This window comes from Oncorhynchus nerka, linkage group LG16 (genome assembly GCF_034236695.1).
Source record: "Oncorhynchus nerka isolate Pitt River linkage group LG16, Oner_Uvic_2.0, whole genome shotgun sequence".
Taxonomy (NCBI): Eukaryota; Metazoa; Chordata; class Actinopteri; order Salmoniformes; family Salmonidae; genus Oncorhynchus; species Oncorhynchus nerka.
In genome coordinates this window covers 4,160,557-4,182,794 of record NC_088411.1, presented here as the reverse complement: position 1 = coordinate 4,182,794, position 22,238 = coordinate 4,160,557, and the positions used below count along the sequence as shown (strand labels likewise).

Genomic DNA, 22,238 nt, shown 5'->3' with positions numbered 1-22,238 from the left:
TCAATAAGATTCCTGCTACGTAAGCTTAACTTTCTGAACATTCGAGACGTGTAGTCCATTTGTCATTCCAATCTCCTTTGCATTAGCGTAGCCTCTTCTGTAGCCTGTCAACTATGTGTCTGTCTATCCCTGTTCTCTCCTCTCTGCACAGACCATACAAACGCTCCACACCGCGTGGCCGCGCCACTCTAATCTGGTGGTCCCAGCGCGCACGACCCACGTGGAGTTCCAGGTCTCCGGTAGCCTCTGGAACTGCCGATCTGCGGCCAACAAGGCAGAGTTCATCTCAGCCTATGCCTCCCTCCAGTCCCTCGACTTCTTGGCACTGACGGAAACATGGATCACCACAGATAACACTGCTACTCCTACTGCTCTCTCTTCGTCCGCCCACGTGTTCTCGCACACCCCGAGAGCTTCTGGTCAGCGGGGTGGTGGCACCGGGATCCTCATCTCTCCCAAGTGGTCATTCTCTCTTTCTCCCCTTACCCATCTGTCTATCGCCTCCTTTGAATTCCATGCTGTCACAGTTACCAGCCCTTTCAAGCTTAACATCCTTATCATTTATCGCCCTCCAGGTTCCCTCGGAGAGTTCATCAATGAGCTTGATGCCTTGATAAGCTCCTTTCCTGAGGACGGCTCACCTCTCACAGTTCTGGGCGACTTTAACCTCCCCACGTCTACCTTTGACTCATTCCTCTCTGCCTCCTTCTTTCCACTCCTCTCCTCTTTGACCTCACCCTCTCACCTTCCCCCTCTACTCACAAGGCAGGCAATACGCTCGACCTCATCTTTACTAGATGCTGTTCTTCCACTAACCTCACTGCAACTCCCTCCAAGTCTCCGACCACTACCTTGTATCCTTTTCCCTCTTGCTCTCATCCAACACTTCCCACACTGCCCCTACTCGGATGGTATCGCGCCGTCCCAATCTTCGCTCTCTCTCCCCGCTACTCTCTCCTCTTCCATCCTATCATCTCTTCCCTCTGCTCAAACCTTCTCCAACCTATCTCCTGATTCTGCCTCCTCAACCCTCCTCTCCTCCCTTTCTGCATCCCTTGATTCTCTATGTCCCCTATCCTCCAGGCCGGCTCGGTCCTCCCCTCCTGCTCCGTGGCTCGACGACTCATTGCGAGCTCACAGAACAGGGCTCCGGGCAGCCGAGCGGAAATGGAGGAAAACTCGCCTCCCTGCGGACCTGGCATCCTTTCACTCCCTCCTCTCTACATTTTCCTCTTCTGTCTCTGCTGCTAAAGCCACTTTCTACCACTCTAAAGTCCAAGCATCTGCCTCTAACCCTAGGAAGCTCTTTGCCACCTTCTCCTCCCTCCTGAATCTTCCTCCTCCCCCCCCCTCCTCCCTCTCTGCAGATGACTTCGTCAACCATTTTGAAAAGAAGGTCGACGACATCCGATCCTCGTTTGCTAAGTCAAACGACACCGCTGGTTCTGCTCACACTGCCCTACCCTGTGCTCTGACCTCTTTCTCCCCTCTCTCTCCAGATGAAATCTCGCGTCTTGTGACGGCCGGCCGCCCAACAACCTGCCCGCTTGACCCTATTCCCTCCTCTCTTCTCCAGACCATTTCCGGAGACTTTCTCCCTTACCTCACCTCGCTCATCAACTCATCCCTGACCGCTGGCTACGTCCCTTCTGTCTTCAAGAGAGCGAGAGTTGCACCCCTTCTGAAAAAACCTACACTCGATCCCTCCGATGTCAACAACTACAGACCAGTATCCCTTCTTTCTTTTCTCTCCAAAACTCTTGAACGTGCCGTCCTTGGCCAGCTCTCACGCTATCTCTCTCAGAATGACCTTCTTGATCCAAATCAGTCAGGTTTCAAGACTAGTCATTCAACTGAGACTGCTCTTCTCTGTATCACGGAGGCCCTCCGCACTGCTAAAGCTAACTCTCTCTCCTCTGCTCTCATCCTTCTAGACCTATCGGCTGCCTTCGATACTGTGAACCATCAGATCCTCCTCTCCACCCTCTCCGAGTTGGGCATCTCCGGCGCGGCCCACGCTTGGATTGCGTCCTACCTGACAGGTCGCTCCTACCAGGTGGCGTGGCGAGAATCTGTCTCCTCACCACGCGCTCTCACCACTGGCGTCCCCAGGGCTCTGTTCTAGGCCCTCTCCTATTCTCGCTATACACCAAGTCACTTGGCTCTGTCATAACCTCACATGGTCTCTCCTATCATTGCTATGCAGACGACACACAATTAATCTTCTCCTTTCCCCCTTCTGATGACCAGGTGGCGAATCGCATCTCTGCATGTCTGGCAGACATATCAGTGTGGATGACGGATCACCACCTCAAGCTGAACCTCGGCAAGACGGAGCTGCTCTTCCTCCCGGGGAAGGACTGCCCGTTCCATGATCTCGCCATCACGGTTGACAACTCCATTGTGTCCTCCTCCCAGAGCGCTAAGAACCTTGGCGTGATCCTGGACAACACCCTGTCGTTCTCAACTAACATCAAGGCGGTGGCCCGTTCTTGTAGGTTCATGCTCTACAACATCCGCAGAGTAAGACCCTGCCTCACACAGGAAGCGGCGCAGGTCCTAATCCAGGCACTTGTCATCTCCCGTCTGGATTACTGCAACTCGCTGTTGGCTGGGCTCCCTGCCTGTGCCATTAAACCCCTACAACTCATCCAGAACGCCGCAGCCCGTCTGGTGTTCAACCTTCCCAAGTTCTCTCACGTCACCCCGCTCCTCCGCTCTCTCCACTGGCTTCCAGTTGAAGCTCGCATCCGCTACAAGACCATGGTGCTTGCCTACGGAGCTGTGAGGGAACGGCACCTCAGTACCTCCAGGCTCTGATCAGGCCCTACACCCAAACAAGGGCACTGCGTTCATCCACCTCTGGCCTGCTCGCCTCCCTACCACTGAGGAAGTACAGTTCCCGCGCAGCCCAGTCAAAACTGTTCGCTGCTCTGGCCCCCCAATGGTGGAACAAACTCCCTCACGACGCCAGGACAGCGGAGTCAATCACCACCTTCCGGAGACACCTGAAACCCCACCTCTTTCAGGAATACCTAGGATAGGATAAAGTAATCCTTCTCATCCCCCCCTTAAAAGATTTAGATGCACTATTGTAAAGTGGCTGTTCCACTGGATGTCTTAAGGTGAATGCACCAATTTGTAAGTCGCTCTGGATAAGAGCGTCTGCTAAATGACTTAAATGTAATGTAAATGTGTTATTGTGAGAGTGGATTGATCTACTTCAAAGAGACTGAATGACTGTTCCATATAGCCTGGACAGGGCCACACTCACCTTCTCCAGCTTCCCTGACACAGGGACCAGTTTGGGAGGGGGTTCTTCCACGTTCCCGTTGAGGCTCCCAAGCTGCCGATCCTTGGCCTCCCCTGTGTCAATCCCGGTCCCAGGGCTTCCATGAACCACAGTGTTGTCATTCCAGTCTCCCACATAGTCCTGGTTCAGATACGAGTAATTCCCATTGGTCCCGCTGTCCTTACTGGAGCCAATCACCATCAAAGGCTTCCTGTTGCCAGGCGGAGTGAGGCTACTCAGCAGCGGATCCTGAGATGTGTCAAAGGAGGCCAGGCAGGAAGTGGCGCCCAACGTGGTTCTGTGGAGCCTGGTGGCGCCCGGCTCGGGGACAACATCAACGGGCCGGTAGTGACGCACCAGGTGGGCCGGGCCGGGGCGCTGGGCGATAAGGCTGCTGACGGAGCCCATAGCCTCCTGGGAGTTGGAGGTGGAGGGGACGTTGGTGGGTGTGTGGGGGGCAGAGGGGCGGGGGCGGGGGTTTCCGCTGAGGCCGGGGGTGTGGTGGCACTCAGCAGGGAGGGACAGAGCCTGAATCAGGGCCATGATGGCTGCTGCTCAGTGGGACACCCACACGATCTGGGGGACAGAGGGAGAAACAGGGGTACACATTGTCAAATTCATGGGAACTTTCAAAGTAGCAAAGCAATAACAAATCTTTACAGCAGGAATATGTATCAGAGGGAGCATCCAGGGTCGAACACGAACCATCCAGGGTCGTGTTAAGGAGAGCTCAGCATTCTGAACATTGTTCTATTGATACATGACTCCATGATTCCCTAAATAAATGTTCACAGACATGCTTTGTTGTGATGTAAAATATTCAACATTACAGAAAATAATGTTTGAACTTTGTGACCCTGGTAAAAGCATAAAAACTGCATGGATACAAAGAAAATATGTTCTCCTACAGTTAAATTAACATATGGTAGACATACAGTAGATTAAAAATAAGACTGACAGACAGAGCAGCACAAACATTGGCTTCAGGCCTCATATCGGAAATGGTCTCTGACATGATGCTCATGACGGGACGCAACTGTCCGTCTCCCTACATCCCTTCAACCTCCTTTCAAAACAACGACGTGCAAACTAGGGGGAGAGAATTAACATCGTAGGGCACTCAATTGGTAACGACATCTCTCATTAAAAAGTCAAAAGCTACTGTTCACGAACAGGTTAGTAAACAACTATTAGTGATTTGATTTATTAGGATCCCAATTAGCCTGCTCCAGTGAGGTGGCAACCGACTCCTACCAACCAGTGATCTCATCTAAATCAGAGGATCTCCTCATCCAAACAGTGATACAACACAGTACACACACTGTGACATCATCAGTCCCAAGGCACAGCGTTTGCCGGGGAAAGAAAGACAATAGTAGACAGGACCATAGGCGCGTGACGATGAGGTCACGCTCTGTGTTTGCTGGCACCCAGCTGCACATGTTAAACACATTATCACTATGAGTCATCCAGCACGGATGTCCCAGGGACAGGTGTGTCCTGTGGGAGACAGCAGAGTGTCAGAGCTCTACGAAGTCAGGATGTAAACTCCTAGGAATCCTGGGGTGATTTCGGTGCAAATGTGTCAACATGTTTAAGGAGTTTTAATTTAGATTCATCGGGGAGTGACTTCTGCGGCACCCCTCAGCACCCCTACTTCCTGCGGCTATGTGGTTCGGTACAAATACGTGTACCATTTACACCCCTAATAGACATGCATCCGCGCACACACGTTAAGATCAGGAAAATGATTAATGGGACTGTGGCATGTCTATCAACCAGCCAGCTCCTTATTTAAAAAAAGCCAGCCAGTTTGGCACCAGACGGCCACTGCTGGCTCTGCCCACGCACTGTGCCACCCTGCCAAGACAAAAAAAGCCTACAACTGAGGTTAACTGTGATTACTACATTCTAATTAGCACAGAGGGGAGAGGTTGTAAATGTGATCTCTACTTAATGTATTGGATCATAATGGATTGACTCAGAAGGTTGGCCCAGTTGTATGACAAACAGACATACTGTAGGCCTACATACAGAGTAAAGTACAACGCATTCTGTAGATGTATGAAAATCTGTACGTGCAAGTGTCATAAAAACACACATTCACTCTCTTACAAATTTGTGCTCGCAGAAGTACACTAAACCTTGAACACACTATTTTGGGAGGATAAGCAGGTTGACTGCTTATGCCTTGTCCATGCATTCCACCCATAGTAGTTTGGGGCCCAGTTGTCTTCTTCTGAAGCTGTAATCCCTGAACTATGGGTGAGACTGTCCAGACTAGAGAGTAATGGATTAGTGTTCATCAGCGCATTCCTAGGAAACACACCAGATTCAAAGAATCAACTCGTCTCCTATACAGCTTCGATAGCCCCCAAAACCGCATGTCCTGTTTTTGTTTCACACGGGCGGGGCGGACTCGTATTTGGCAGGACCCTTTCCTTAAGCACCTCAAAGACTCTGAAGGAGACCAGATAGACAGATCACACAGACTCACATAGGCCTAGTTTAACCAATGACATCAAGTCAGGGCTGTTTCGTCGTGGAGAACATCGGCCCCAAAATAGAGCCATGTTTCTCATTCAACTCAGCTGACTGCAGCGTCGTAGACGTTCTCTGGGCAGATTGTTTGCGTCTGTCTGGGAAAAGCCCTGGAGGTATTTGTTCAGGCAGACAGACACTCCCTCAGCAATAGGAATCTGCAGCCACGTCAGCTATAACGACTCGTTTCTCAGTTCAACAACACTGGTAGGTGGAAGGGCTCCAGACCAGTCCACCTTGATTCAACAACCACTGCGTGTCATCGCTCACATGACACGGCTATAGGGGGCGCTCCGTAAAGGGCAATAAAGCAATGGCAGCTTACCCATTATTAGATATCATTTTAACTAATCAAAATGGACATGTCTTTAGCAGATGCAGGGGGTTATAGACTACTAGACTGAGGGGGGCTATAGACTACTGGACTGAGGGGGGCAATAGACTACTGGACTGAGGGGGGCAATAGACTACTGGACTGAGGGATGCAGGGGGCAATAGACTACTGTACTGAGAGATGCAGGGGGCAATAGACTACTGTACTGAGAGATGCAGGGGGCAATAGACTACTGTACTGAGAGATGCAGGGGGCTATAGACTACTGGACTGAGATGCAGGGGGCTATAGACTACTGGACTGAGAGATGCAGGGGGCTATAGACTACTGGACTGAGAGATGCAGGGGGCTATAGACTACTGGACTGAGAGATGCAGGGGGCTATAGACTACTGGACTGAGAGATGCAGGGGGCTATAGACTACTGGACTGAGAGATGCAGGGGGCTATAGACTACTGGACTGCGAGATGCAGGGGGTTATAGACTACTGGACTGAGAGATGCAGGGGGTTATAGACTACTGGACTGAGAGATGCAGGGGGCTATAGACTACTGGACTGAGAGATGTAGGGGGCTATAGACTACTGGACTGAGAGATGCAGGGGGTTATAGACTACTGGACAGAGATGCAGGGGGTTATAGACTACTGGACTGAGAGATGCAGGGGGCTATAGACTACTGGACAGAGATGCAGGGGGCTATAGACTACGGGACTGAGGGGGTTATATACTACTGGACTGATAGATGCAGGCTGCAACCCAGCAGAGCAGCACATTCATTTAGCTTATTCACTTCACGTAAATCAAGTGTTTGAATGACAAATCTGCTGTGAAATCTGCTGTATCGGCATGGTCCACACTAATCAGAGGGGCAGACCAAACATGAAAGCTTTGCATTTATGGGTGTTACACACAGAAATGCATGGACACAAACATATAGGTGCAGCAGACCCTGCTTGGCTAGTATGCAACGTCACACAAACATGCTTTGATACAAACCAAGAGGACGCAGTAAATCCCTATTTGTGAGTCAGTTGGACATACACACAGCCAGAGGGGTTTTGGTGTAAAAATAGTGCACAAGAGGGGATGTGTCAGGGGCAGTAAAAAAGTCTGCTGTTTTACTGGCTGGTTTGGATTCAGGCACGGAGAGCAGCGCCTCTGATTTAGAACAAGAGAGGAGAGGGAGAGAAAGAAGAGAGAAAGTGAGATAATGAAGAGCAAGAGCTTATGCATGAGCAGCTGGGAACAAACAGTCTGGAAATCCCCTCCTCCACTTTCCATCTCCCTCCTAATCTAATCCACTCTCCCTCGCTCTTTCCCTCTCGATTCAGTGTCCAAAATTGAAAGTAGACCACGGAGGGAAAAAATGTGACATTCCTACTTTGGTCCAACAGACAACCTACCTTTCCAAGACAATTGGCCCGTTTTTCACAGCCCCAGTCTGTGTGCTAAATCCCACATTGTTAGGTTGTCATCATGATCCTGACTGTCATCATGCTTCAATGGATAATGAGGTCTGTCCTACACTCATACTGAATGTCATCATGCTTCTATGGATAATGAGGTCTGTCCTACACTCATACTGAATGTCATCATGCTTCTATGGATAATGAGGTCTGTCCTACACTCATACTGAATGCCATCATGCTTCTATGGATAATGAGGTCTGTCCTACACTCATACTGAATGCCATCATGCTTCTATGGATAATGAGGTCTGTCCTACACTCATACTGAATGTCATCATGCTTCTATGGATAATGAGGTCTGTCCTACACTCATACTGAATGTCATCATGCTTCTATGGATAATGAGGTCTGTCCTACACTCATACTGAATGTCATCATGCTTCTATGGATAATGAGGTCTGTCCTACACTACTGATCACTGAATGTCATCATACTGCTTCTTCTATGGATAATGAGGTCTGTCCTACACTCATACTGAATGTCATCATGCTTCTATGGATAATGAGGTCTGTCCTACACTCATACTGACTGTCATCATGCTTCTATGGATAATGAGGTCTGTCCTACACTCATACTGAATGCCATTCTCTCCATTTGTGGCCTAACAAATTAAAGGGAGCATGGCCAAGGATGAGACCAGTGAGGAAGAGAGAGGCCTCTTCTCCCATGTATGCGCGCGCGCACGCAGCACACACACACACACACACACACACACACACGGAGAACTTTTCTCTGCCTGTCACGGTCTTTGTTTTCAGTGAGCAGAGAGAGAGCGCTCTCCCACGCTATAGTCATCTATAGCACTGGTTCTCAATCCTGGTCCTGGGGACCCAAAGGTTGCATTTCTGTTTTTGCCCTAGTACTACACAGCTGATTCAAATTATCAACTCATCAAAAGGCTTTGATGATTTGAATCAGGTGTGTAGTGCTCGGGCAAAAACAGAAATGTGCACCCTTTTGGGTCCCCAGGACCAGGAACCTCTGATCTTTAGTAGAGATAAGACATTAACTTGGCTACTATCCCATTTTAGATGACTCTGGTCATTGGATTGATCACTTCCATCCCATTATTTGTTATAATTTAGCAGACTCGCTTATCCCAACTGACTCAAAATAAGTGCACTAAACTAATTGTAGGTGTGACTAAACAAAAATCTAATAGATAAAAAGCACTCAACTCTAGGAGAGGTTAATTACACCACCTGGCATCAAGGGTAACAGTTAACCCTCATGGCTCACACTGTCTACAAATGTTCTACGTCTACAGTTTCTGGTGGAAACCATCTCGACTGTTTCTATTTTCCATCAAACTTCCTTTTCCCCAGTGCCCTATTCAAAGCCCCAAAAGTTCCCCAGCACAGAGCTACTACTCACGTACCCCAAGCTGACCCCCGCATAGCTGCCTCTGCACTGGGCCTCCTCTCGTCCACTTCAAAGTCGTTCAGCTCCCAGAAGAGTTATATCCACTCAATTTGTTCCAATCCTCCCGTAGCTCTGTGTCGGTCTCTCTACTCTCTTCTCCTGAGGGAAACTTCTCTCCGAGTCCAAACGCGGCTCATTGCTCAGGCCAAATGCCACCAATGTGAATGGACTTTCCGGTCCCTCCTTCTCTACCCCTCCTTCTCCCTCTCTCTCACACAAACTCCCCCACGCCACCTCTTTTTCTCTCTCCCTGGCTGGCGCTCACTCGCTCTCCACTTTTCTCTCCTGTGCGGCTTTGACCAAATAGGCTCCACACAGCATAGTGTGCCTCTCTGCCTTTGTCAGGCAGTAAAAATAGGAAGAGAGAGAGCGAGAGAGAGAGAGTGGCCAGTCGTATGGGAATTCTGCCATACTCCAGTCTAAAGAGGGAAAGAAAGAAACTGGGCCAGCATGCTGATATAGGGTCATTTTTATGGCTCCCTTGATGTTGCTGCAGACATACTTTCCTAACTAATCAGATAACTGGCAGTATCTGCGTGTGCCCATGCATGCATGTGTAAAAGATATATGGTCTGTTCACCTCAAAAGATAATATCTGTCTAGTGCTAAGGGGGAGGGGACATGCCACAACCAAGCAACAGGACCCTATACAGTTCATAGCAGGGTCCCACTTCAGATCAGTCGCTGAGTGTGTTCCAGTCGCCTAATGAAACCGACAGACAGTGAAATTCTAGAGTCCAAACACCCTCTGACACCCAGACAGTCCCGGTTTCCAGCCTGCTTGTTTCCAGAGGAGTTATACTATACTCCAAACAGACATGCCACCCAGCCTCAGCACTGTCCTGCAAATCCCCCATCTGGCCACAATCAATGAAAAAAACGGTGTTTCAACCAGTTTTAAGCCGTGTGACAGAGTAGACTAAAGTAGGGTAGTTACTAGAGAAGTAGGCTACAGCACACACAATTTCTAAGGGCCTACAAGTGGGCCACACTGCCCAGTGTTCTGCTTGTGTCCTTCATACAGCAAGGGGTTGTAAAGGTAGACCTCTCCACTCACCTTGAGAGACACCAAAGTGAGGGTGAGATAGGGGTGTGTAGCAAGGTGCCCACTGGTGTAGCCAGTGCCTTATTGCAAACAGGATGCATGTTTTGGAATATTTGTATTCTGTACAGGCTTCCTTTTTACTCTACCATTTAGGTTAGTATTGTGGAGTAACTACAATGTTGTTGATCCATCCTCAGTTCTCATATCACAACCATTAAACTCTGTTTTAAAGTCACCATTGGCCTCATGGTGAAATCCCTGGGCGGTTTCCTTCCTCTCCAGCAACTGAGTTAGGAAGGATGCCTGTATCTTTGTAGTGACTGGTTGTATTGATACACCATCCAGCGTGTAATTAATAACCATGATCAAAGGGATTTTCAAATTTCTTCTTTTAAATGTGAACTTATTTAGGCTTGCCATAACATAGGGGGTGAATACTTATTGACTGAAGACATTTCAGCTTTTCCTTTTGAATGAATTTGTAAAAAATTCTAAAAACATCATTCCCCTTGGACATGGGGTATTGTGTGCAGGCCAGTTACAAAATCTCAATTAAATATTCAGGCTGTAACACAACAAAATGTGGAAAAATTCAAGGGGTGTTAATACTTTCTGAAGGCACTGTATAAACACGTAATTTATTATCTCTAGCAGGAAAAATAGCAACATTTTCTCTTAGCCTCATGGCTCGGATTTTGCTGGGTGGGTCACAAAACTGCGCTACGCCACTGAACATGACCCCGGTGATTGGTCCAATCCGGTACTATAAAAGAGCTCTAAAGTTGTCTGCAGGAGAGTGGACAACAAGAACCCCCCCTCCCTGAGTGTCCAGACTGGGTAATAATCAATCATGAGCCCAGTCGCCCAGCCATCCAAGGCCACCAGCAGACAGAGAAAGTGCCTATAGCAGCAAATCATCCCAGATTCCACTGCTGCCACCATTAACACAGCAGCCTCTTTATGGGCCAGTGGGGAGGAGGGAGTGGCAGACAACCTAACATGACTCAGCAGTGACCCTTCAAAGGGCTGATTGAGGTTTTACAGAGGTGAAAGCAATATGGTGGATGGCTACCAGGTCATTCTTTTCACCAGTTCATTTTTTTCCCCCTTTGGATGAAGGAAAGTAAATCACGGAGAGGATGCCACTTCACGCTATTGAGAAACACCCCGGGATATAGCATAGCTAAGGAGGCATGGAGAGATCCAACCGGTTAAACAAACACTTCCAGCATGACTTCCTTCACAGTTCAAATCCCCCAGTCTGTACATGGGACATTATGTTATTACCTAGGACAAACCAAAACATTTAGTCATCCCCAAATCCCTTGCTGATCTATATTTAAAGTTGATGCTGGTAGTGCTCATCCATCAATGAGAGACCTGCCATCTCAGTGTACCCGTCTTGCTGTTCCCCTATTATATTTTCATAAAAATGGCTCATGTCTGTGGTGAACAGAAAGCTAGGCCATCCATCAGTGTATGGTCTGCTTTCGCTTCACGGGGACATCACTCCCTGCGGGAGCTGGAGCTAAAACTGCCTAACAAAACACTCTCCCAAAAATCCCTCTCTATGGCACCAATTACTTAGCTTTGAAATTAAAACGAGTGAATGTTAACATAGCATGATTCAGTTGTGATTCCAAGGCTAGTACCATCAAAATACAATAATCCCAAATGCTTCAACAAATAAACCCAACCAGATGTTTACCGCTTGGCACTTCAATTATTTGGTTTCCACTGAAAAAGACATTGGCATTAACTGGAGTTGCCTTAGTGGATATGAAAAAAAGTCAGTAAATCGCTATTCCTAGTAAGAGCTCTAATAGTACAGGGGCCCCTCAGAGGTTTGTCCTCGGTCCTCTGCTGTACTCCCTGTTCACCCACACCTGCATGGCTTCGCACAAGACCAACTCCATCAAGTTTGCTGACGACACCACGGTTGTAGGCCTGATAACCAACATCGACAAGTCAGCCTGTAGGGAGGAAGGAGGTAAGTGAACTGGCAATGTTGTGCCAGGACAACAACCTCAGCAAAACAAAAGGAGTTGATTTTTGACTTCAGGAAGCGGAAGAGGGAAAAGGCCCCGATCTACATCAACGGGACTGCAGTAGAGAGTCCGCAGTTTTAAGTTCCTCTGCGTCCACATCACTGAGGACTTGTCATGGACTAACAACACCACCACTTTTGTCAATAGGGCCAAATGAGTCTCTACTTCTTAAGGCGGATGAAGAAATTCGGCATTCCACCCCAGGTCCTCTCCAAATACTACCCCGCTGCACCATTGAGAGCATCCTGTCTGGTTGCATCCCAGCCTGGTATGGGCATTTCTATGTTCGGGAATTGCTACATCCGGCCCAGTACATCACTGGGGCCGTGTTCCCACTCTCCAGGACATCTACTTGAAACAGTGACTGAGGAAGTCCCGCAACATCATCAAGGACCCCACACAACCCAGCCACGAGCTGTTCTCTCACTTAGTTCCTATCAGACTGCTGAAAACTTGAACTGGACTGGCCACCTGCAATTACTCTCTGGACCTTAGCACACATCCACACACCACAATTGCTCCTACCAGCCTCTTATTTACTATTACTAATAATGTACAATTTAAACAATCCTCCCCTTTCTCTGATATATGTGTAAATATTGTACTATAAATTGTGCCTTTCTGTATTATACTTACGCTAAAAATGTTATTCTATGGAGCCATTTACATTTACATTTAAGTCATTTAGCAGACGCTCTTATCCAGAGCGACTTACAAATTGGTGCTTTCACCTTATGACATCCAGTGGAACAGCCACTTTACAATAGTGCATCTAGGTCTTTTAAGGGGGGAGAAGGATTACTTTATCCATTATTATTATTATCATTATTATTTCTTATTGTATTGTCGAGAAGGAACCTACAAGTAAGTATTTCGATAACTACTGAAATAAATAGAATATTTTCTATTTCTTTCAAAAATTAAAACACCATATTAAGTAACAGAAACATTGTTTAAATGCAAAAACCATATCTGAGACTTGGAGCATACAAAACCATTGTACAATTAAATCTAAATGGTTTTCAAATTTAATTTGATACATATCAGGGTTAATTCAATCTATGACCATAATATTGGGTCATATGACATTCATTAGACCTAAATCAAATCAAGTGTTATGTGTCACATGCGCTGAAAACAAGGTGTAGAACGAACCAATAACTATTTTAAAAAGTAAGAAAATATTTGCAAAAAAGAAAAAAAACGATTAAAAAATTAAATACAGAAAAAAAGGAAACACAATAACAATATATACATGTAATATGTACTGGTACCAAGTCAATGAGCGGTGGTACATGTAATATGTACTGGTACCAAGTCAATGAGCGGTGGTACATGTAATATGTACTGGTACCAAGTCAATGAGCGGTGGTACATGTAATATGTACTGGTACCAAGTCAATGAGCGGTGGTACATGTAATATGTACTGGTACCAAGTCAATGAGCGGTGGTACATGTAATATGTACTGGTACCAAGTCAATGAGCGGTGGTACATGTAATATGTACTGGTACCAAGTCAATGAGCGGTGGTACATGTAATATGTACTGGTACCAAGTCAATGAGCGGTGGTACATGTACTGGTATCAATGAGCGGTGGTACATATGTACTGGTACCAAGTCAATGAGCGGTGGTACATGTAATATGTACTGGTACCAAGTCAATGAGCGGTGGTACATGTAATATGTACTGGTACCAAGTCAATGAGCGGTGGTACATGTAATATGTACTGGTACCAAGTCAATGAACGGTGGTACATGTAATATGTACTGGTACCAAGTCAATGAGCGGTGGTACATGTAATATGTACTGGTACCAAGTCAATGAGCGGTGGTACATGTAATATGTACTGGTACCAAGTCAATGAGCGGTGGTACATGTAATATGTACTGGTACCAAGTCAATGAGCGGTGGTACATGTAATATGTACTGGTACCAAGTCAATGAGCGGTGGTACATGTAATATGTACTGGTACCAAGTCAATGAACGGTGGTACATGTAATATGTACTGGTACCAAGTCAATGAGCGGTGGTACATGTAATATGTACTGGTACCAAGTCAATGAACGGTGGTACATGTAATATGTACTGGTACCAAGTCAATGAGCGGTGGTACATGTAATATCAATGAACGGTACTGGTACCAAGTCAATGAGCGGTGGTACATGTACCAAGTCATGACTGGTACCAAGTCAATGAGCGGTGGTACATGTAATATGTACTGGTACCAAGTCAATGAGCGGTGGTACATGTAATATGTACTGGTACCAAGTCAATGAGCGGTGGTACATGTAATATGTACTGGTACCAAGTCAATGAGCGGTGGTACATGTAATATGTACTGGTACCAAGTCAATGAGCGGTGGTACATGTAGGTAGGGGTAACGTGACAATGCATAGATAAAACAGTAAGTAACAGCAGCTTTAAAAAAAGAGGGTCAATACAAATTGTCCGGGTAGCCATTTGATTAACTGTTTAGTCTAATGGCTTGCGGATAGAAGCTGTTAATGAGCATTTTGGACCTAGACTTAGCGCTCCGGTACCGCTTGCTGTGCGGTAGGAGAGATAGCACTCTATGACTAGGGTGGGGCCTTCCTCGGGGCTTTCCTCTGACACCGCCTGGTATAGAGGTCCTGGATAGCAGGAAGCTTGGCCCCAGTGATGTACTGTGCCGTACGCACTACCCTCTGGAAGCTCTCGGCCTGCTCCACTACAGCCCTGTCGATGTGAATGGGGGCGTGTTCGGCCCCCCTTTTCCTGTAGTCCACGATCAGTTATTTTGTCTTGCTCAAGTTGAGGGAGAGATTGTTGCCCACCACACTGCCAGGTCTCTGACCTCTCTGTAGGCGGTCTCATCATTGTCAGTGATCAGGCCTACCACCATTGTGTCGTCGGCAAACGTGATGGTGTTTGAGTCGTGCGTGGCCACGCAGTTGTGGGTAAACAAGGAGTACAGGAGGGGACTGAGCATGCACCATTGAGGGGCCCCTGTGATGAGGATCAGCATGGCAGATGTGTTATTGCCTACCCTTAACCACCTGGGGGCAGCCCATCAGGAAGTCCAGGATCCAGTTGCAGAGGGAGGTGTTTAGTCCCAGTGTCCTTAGCTTAGTGATGATCTTTGAGGGCACTATGGTGTTGAAAGCTGAGCTGTAGTCAATGAACAGCATTCTCACGTAGCTGTTCCTTTTGTCCAGGTGGGAAAGGGCAGTGTGAAGTGCAATGGAGTTTGAGTCATCTGTGGATCTATTGGGCGGTATGCGAATTGTAGTGGGTCTAGGGTTTCTGGGATGATGCTGTGAGCCATGACCAGCCTTTCAAAGCACTTCATGGCTACAGACGTGAGTGCTACGGAGTGGTAGTAATTTACGCAGGTTACCTTGGCGTTCTTGGGTAATGATTCTTTGATTCATTACAGCTCAATAATGTAATATATTAAATTAATCATTTAGTTCCAAAATAACAAAAAAACACTTTAAAGTTAATTTCCTAAGCTTGTATATTGCAATAGTCTACACAACATAGAAATCCAATGAATTTTACACAGCATACTACTTTTCCCAGAGTACATTTCAACTCCCAGGGTGCAATGCTCCACCCAGGGCTGCGGCCATGGCAGTGTTTGTCAAATTAACGTCAGCAGGTTAGGAGAATTAGGTTAAGGTTAGGAATTGTAACTAAAATACAAAGAAATTCTACTTTTGACATTAATTTGACAGAAGCTGGATCCCTTCTAGCCATGACCCAGGGCTGCTGGCTGGCTAGTGGTGACTGCTAGCAAACTGCTAGTGAAGTAGTTTAAATATATTGCAGTCACAGATTAATTACTTTTGGGTTGTAATCATACTATAATGCTCATGTCATTGTCACTAAAAAGGAATTTGAATTTAGTTGGTAGTAGAATAACATTGCAATGCAAAAAGTCATGTGTAAAAAAAATGTTTCGCAACTAAACCTCTTACACTGCACTGCTATATAACACATTTAGCATAGTTGTTTTGGTAAGCAAAATATTACCATAATTTGCTTCTGGCGGCAGTTTTGTCAACCAGCTGCGGACGTGGTATATGATGTTTTCGCTGGAAAAATGCTGTCAGTATATTCGCTCTCCTCTCGCTTGCTTGTCAAAAATGGCTTGAGCTGTGTCAGCTGCATTCGCAAGCAAGCCTGGCTATTTTACTACTGCTCCCTTAAGAAGATAAAGACAAATTACTCGACAAGACTCGAACCTCTCAATCCACATATGACATGAGACACATTTGACAGAAGTACCGAAACTAAAGAGAAATTCTAGTACCGAACAGTTTCTTGTACTAGCTTCGGTATACAGTACAGAAGTTTCAGTATACAGTGCAACTCTGTAGAGTATTCACTTGGAAGACACCTTACTTACTCGCACTCTGGATTACAGTATGGTGTGCCAAAGAGATTAGGGGTTACTCCTCCATTTTAAGAGGTACAGCACTTAGTGTGGTTAAGTGGGGACACCATTCAGCCTCAGCCATGACCTGCAAATCCTCCATCTGACCTCAATCAATGAAAACGTTTTGTTTTAATCAGTTGTATGCTCCGACGGTGTAGACTAAAGGTGGGGTAGCTAGAGAAGTAGGCTAGTGTGGTTAAGTGATTTAAATGGTTACTTCGCACGCGCGGCTGGAATTAGGAGAACAACAACCACACGTAGAGGACAAAACAGCTTGACTACACACTGACTTGGTAGCACTTTACTGAAAGCCCACCGGGCATAATGCATTCTACAACATATAGTACAACAACATCCTTATAATGTCTTAGTGTGGTTCACGTAGAGCCGCAATAGCCCAAGCGCTGCAGTGACTTCTAGAAGACTATCTGAGAGCACCCTTAAAACAGAGCATAAAGACAAAAGCAGATGTAAGCTCTAAAGTAACACTCTGACAGAGAATAAATCTCGGTAGTAATTTGAGAATGTTTCCACAGAGTGTAACTTCAAGGTACAGGACAAAATAAAAAAGGTATGTGAAAGACAGAAAGCCATCTCTTTCGAGGAGAACCAACTGAGCGAAGCACATATCAAATCAGAGGCACATTGGGTTCTCCAGCTCGCTCACCTCTCAATGGCACCCTGTATTCAGCTTCTGGAGGCCTGAGAGAAGTAGGCGGAACAGGTCGGCCGTGCATCCCATGGACTCACTGCCGCTGCTGGGGCTCTACTCCCTCTCTGCTCATGGACTACAGAAACAAAACAGAAAGAAAAATGAAATTAGCACCAGTCACTCATTCACAATTTGACAAGAACTTGATAATGCCTTGAATTTCCTAGTGGAAAATACATCACTCACAAGTGAGAGGCTAATATTGTCACCCATCAGACGATTCTTGATTTAATCTAGTCTTTGCGTATACTAAATAATATATGTGTGACATTTGTTTTTATTTGGAAGGGACCATTATCATGCGAATGTCTCGAAACAGGGGCAGTGAAAAACAATACGCGTCTATGCACTTAAATAGTGAATGGAGGACGCTATTCCCGTGGTTCATTTTCATACCAACCTGTTATAAAGAGAAGCAATGTGCTTAATATTAGGAAGGTTGAGAGATAAATATAGTAGGCCTAGCCTATAGAAAGCGGAGGGGATCTTCCTATTTTTAATAGGCCATCCCTGTTTTCTCATGCAATTGCATCGCCTATAGAAATGTTCTGCAACATGAGCTCATGGGTTGTTATGAAGAGAACTAGATTATGAAGAGAATTAGATTTTTGATAACATTTGCATTGATGTCAGAGTGATTAGAGGGACAATAGAGTGCTGAGTACCAGGCAGTTAGCAAGTTTGGTAGGCTACTAATGACCTAATTACTGTAACTAAATGGTCAGGTGGAATTTGACTGCCATAATGACTCGTGACCGCCGGTGTGGCGGTAATATGGTCACAGTAGCAGTCCTAAGCACAACCCACGAACACAGGACCTTAGCTAAAACTACTACAGTACCAACACTGAGCCGGAAAACCTGAAGGGTCATGAGTGTAGTAATGAGTGTGTAGAAATACTACTCTTGTTTTGTAAGGAGGAAGTAACCTTTCCAAGGAAAATCTGAGTCATCGTGTCAATGATGGTGGAACGCAGAGTGGAATTCCATGCAAACATAAGAGAACACTTAACGAACTGTGAATTTCCCTCATTTACGACAGCGCTGAGTGAATACTTCACCTCTCCACTATGTTCATTAGTCCTCTCTAAAGCGCCTCTGTCCCCTCTGTTGTCTTCCTCTGAGAGCCAGAGTACGGGTGAAACTCAAGACTCAAGTCCGGCACACAGAGCTTCCAAGGGGAAATAAAGCCCTCTGGTAGCCATGGCAGCCTGGTTGTGAAGCGGATCAGACTACCAGCAGATCACAGTAATTCATCCTAGCAGGCTCTTGGACTGGGCCGCTGTTCTAATACTCTGATAAAGAAATGGAGGAAGGAAGGATGTATTAAGGGGCGACACAGGACAAACTTGCAGTGCAAACTTATGCTGGAGAAAGCATTCATATATGAAAGTAGCCATGGCAACCACAACACTCTGGCTGACTGGCTGTGCTAACCAGGGCTGGGCATAATGTTGAGGAATGTTCAGATATCAACATGCCTCTCTGGCATGTCAGCACCATTCATGGAATTTCTATCTGTGACGTTCAATACCTTGCACTCTCCTCAATGTGACCCAGGCCAGGATCAATTCCCCTGACCCCATTCGCCACACTGAGTCACTCCCTCCTTTATTTTTCAATGTATATATGCTAATTGAATCTCACACACACACACACACACACTTGTAGGACTGAACAACTGTAATTCATTGCCTCCAGTGCCAGAAGTGGGTAGAAGATCTGTACTTAAGTTAAAGTACTGTTACTTAGATTGTAATTTACTCTAGTAAAAGTAAATCTAGCCCTCTTAAGAAACTACTTAAATATCCGGTCAGAAAACGACTTAAGTACTCGTTAAAAATGTAGTTTAGTAAAAAAAAAATATATGTTTAAAGTACACCTTATGGTAAATTGTGACAGCAAACAAAAAGAACAACTTAGTGCATTTATTATTTAAGCCTGTCAGCATCATCTTGCAGATGTCCCCCAGGACGGATAGGCTGTACAGTCTTATTCAAAGTTGACTTAATATCTATCAATGTGCGCACTTTCATTTAAAAAAAAAAGGTAAACGGTAGGCTTGGGCAGTATACCGGGGTATTTGGAAATAGTCACAGGATAGTTTTTCAGTACTGTCAAAAACAATTTCTAAACTTGAATATTTGTAGCTACTTTTGTATTTTTAAAAAACTGCATTTTTATCCAGTGAGTGCATACATGTTTCATACTAAATACCTGCAGTCAATATGTGCAATGCGTTCGGAGATAAAGAAGATTGCGTTCTTCATTTCACCTGTCACAACTTTTCATTTTGAAGCTTACCGGTAGTCCCAGTCATGTGGTGTTTGTTTACAAGCAACCAATGAAGGAGAGACCAGAGCCTTGTGAGTCACTCACTGCTGTGCAGCCAGGTGATCTAGTTACAGTATGGAATTCATAACTAAATGTTTTCCAGCTAGATATCCTATAACTATTAAGTTAACTGTCTAAAATGTGTTAAATGCTCTTGTCACGTTCTGACCCTTGTTCCTTTATTTATGTCTTTGTGTTAGTATAGTCAGGGCGTGAGTTGGGGTGGGCAGTCTGTTCGTTTTTCTAGGTTGTGTTTATGTGTTTGGCCTGGTATGGTTCTCAATCAGAGTCAGGTGTCGTTCGTTGTCTCTGATTGAGAATCATACTTTCCCACCTGTGTTTTGTGGGTGAATATTTTCCGTTTCATTGTTTGCACCAGTCGGGACTGTTTCGGTTTTCATTTGGATTCTCTTGTTCTTTTTGTATTTTGTATTCCTTCTCATTAAAATACATTATGGATACGTACCACGCTGCGCATTGGTCCGATCTCTCCTACTCCTCCTCAGAAGAGGAAATCCATTACAGCTCTGCAGTTGTGCATTTTGTTTTCTAATTTAGTAGCTACTTATCTCAAATCAAGCTTTGTTTGGTAACAGCAGAGAATCCCCTCCTGGATCAAGAGCCTTGCTGTCTAATATTTGTTTTGTGCTTGAAGCAAAAGAATGTTGGTTACTTGTTTAACTTTATGAGCTGGGATGTTTGTCCTGAAAATAGTTTAGGTCAGAGACTGTATAAAATATTCGCAATGCACTCGTTAGCATTCTCTACGAGATTTTACATGTACTTGTTAGCATTGCTATCCTTCGGATTACAGAGGCTGTGTGGTTAGAAAATAGCGCCCCCTGGGTTCAGTGCCGGTATTACCGAATATCCCAATATGGCACAGAGTTGCTATGAAGGTATTGTATGGCATTCTGTATACCGCCCATGCCTAGTAAAACGGTCTGAGACATTGGCATCATTTCTCAATTTCAATAGCATTAATAAAAATGTATTTTACAATATAATTTCAAGTACATGTGATGGTGAATGCGTACTAGAAATATTTACACCAAGTGTGATGTCAAACAATCAATACTGAAATTTCACTATGAATCATGTTACTAGTATGCAAATCAGACAGATTTCAGCATGGAATTAAATATCAAGGTAAGAATCATGAAAGTAATAAATAATCAAACAGTGCAGATATCAATTGCAATAGTCAACACAATCATAGTTTCCCTGCCAAGCTAGGATTTACCCTTCATCCTCCTTCTCTTCCAATGTGAAAGTAATTTCTTTTCTTGCCTAGCCCATTCTCCTTCCCCTCAGTTGTGCTGCTAGAAGTTGTAAATAAAAATACACCAACAAACGATAGTAGCTATATGTTACAAAAAGCTTACTGAGATGTTTCACTGCATGACAGATGTGCCTATAGGCCTTGTCATTAAAACAGAATGACATACACTAAACACACAGTGACAGAGAACAATGAATAGGAAGGATTCTATACTGGGCTGACTTGTTGATCTAGCTAACATTAGTCAGCTAGCTACATGGTTGGCACTAGATTAGCCAGCTTATGATATCACTAACTAGCTATTTACAGTGCAGTCGGAATGTATTCAGACCTCTTGACTTTTTGTTATGTTTTTAAAACACAATACCCTATAATGACAAAAAAAATAATTAAATAGTACATTTACATAAGTATTCCTACCCTTTACTCAGTACTTTGTTGAAGCACCTTTGGCAGCGATTACAGCCTCGATTCTTCTTTGGAATGACGCTACAAGCTTGGCACACTTGTATTTGTGCAGATCCTCTCAAGCTCTGTCAGGTTGGATGGGGAGCATCGCTGCACAGCTATTTTCAGGTCTCTCCAGAGATGTTCGATTGGGTTCAAGTCCGGGCTCTGGCTGGGCCACTCAAGGACATTCAGAGATTTGTCCCAAAGCCACTCCTGCGTTGTCTTTGCCCTGTTGGAAGGTGAACCTTCGCCCCAGTCGGAGGTCCTGAGCGCTCTGGAGCAGATCTTCATCAAGGATCGCTCCGTACTTTGCTCTGTTCATCTTTCCCTCGATCCTGACTGGTCTCCCAGTCCCTGCCCTGGAAAAATATTCCCACAGTATGATGCTGCCACCGTCATGCTTCACCGTAGGGATGTCCTCCCGACATGACGTTTGGCATTCAGGCCAAATCTTGGTTTCATCACATCAGAGAATCTTGTTTCTCATAGTCTGAGAGTCCTTTAGGTGCATTTTGGCAAATTCGAAGCAGGCTGTCATGTGCTTTTTACTGAGGAGTGGTTTCCGTCTGGTCACCATAAAAGCCTGGTGGATTGGTGGAGTGCTGCAGAGATGGTTGTCCTTCCGGAAGGTTCTCCCATCTCCACAGAGGAGCTATGTCAGAGTGACCATCGGGTTCCCAATTGCTCAGTTTGGCTGGGTGGCCAGCTCTAGAAAGAGTCTTGGTGGTTCCAAACTTTTTCCATTTAAGAATGATGGAGGCCACTCTGTTCTTGGGGACCTTCAATGCTGCAGAACATTTTTGGTACCTTTCCCAGATCTGTATCTCGACACAATCCTGTCTTGGAGCTCTACGGACAATTCCTTCAACCTCATGACTTGGTTTT

The 22,238-nt window shown here is 45.6% G+C and overlaps 1 protein-coding gene across 4 annotated transcripts in view; it reads right to left on the bottom strand.

Moving 5' to 3' along the window:
- The window catches only part of LOC115143928 (leucine zipper putative tumor suppressor 2 homolog), a 47,233-nt gene that overhangs the window by 6,374 nt on the left and 18,621 nt on the right, over window positions 1–22,238 (bottom strand). For 2 of the 4 annotated variants that reach the window (XM_029684400.2, XM_065002361.1), the window contains exons 2-3: window positions 17,244–17,364; window positions 3,275–3,868 (exon numbers count right to left, since the gene is read on the bottom strand). In XM_029684400.2, coding sequence (XP_029540260.1) covers window positions 3,275–3,835 — 561 coding nt within the window. In that variant the 5' untranslated portion in view covers window positions 3,836–3,868; window positions 17,244–17,364. Of the gene's footprint in view, window positions 1–3,274; window positions 3,869–9,013; window positions 9,282–17,243; window positions 17,365–18,348; window positions 18,569–22,238 lie in introns of those variants that run through there. The other 2 variants (XM_029684401.2, XM_029684402.2) reach the window with 2 other exon arrangements.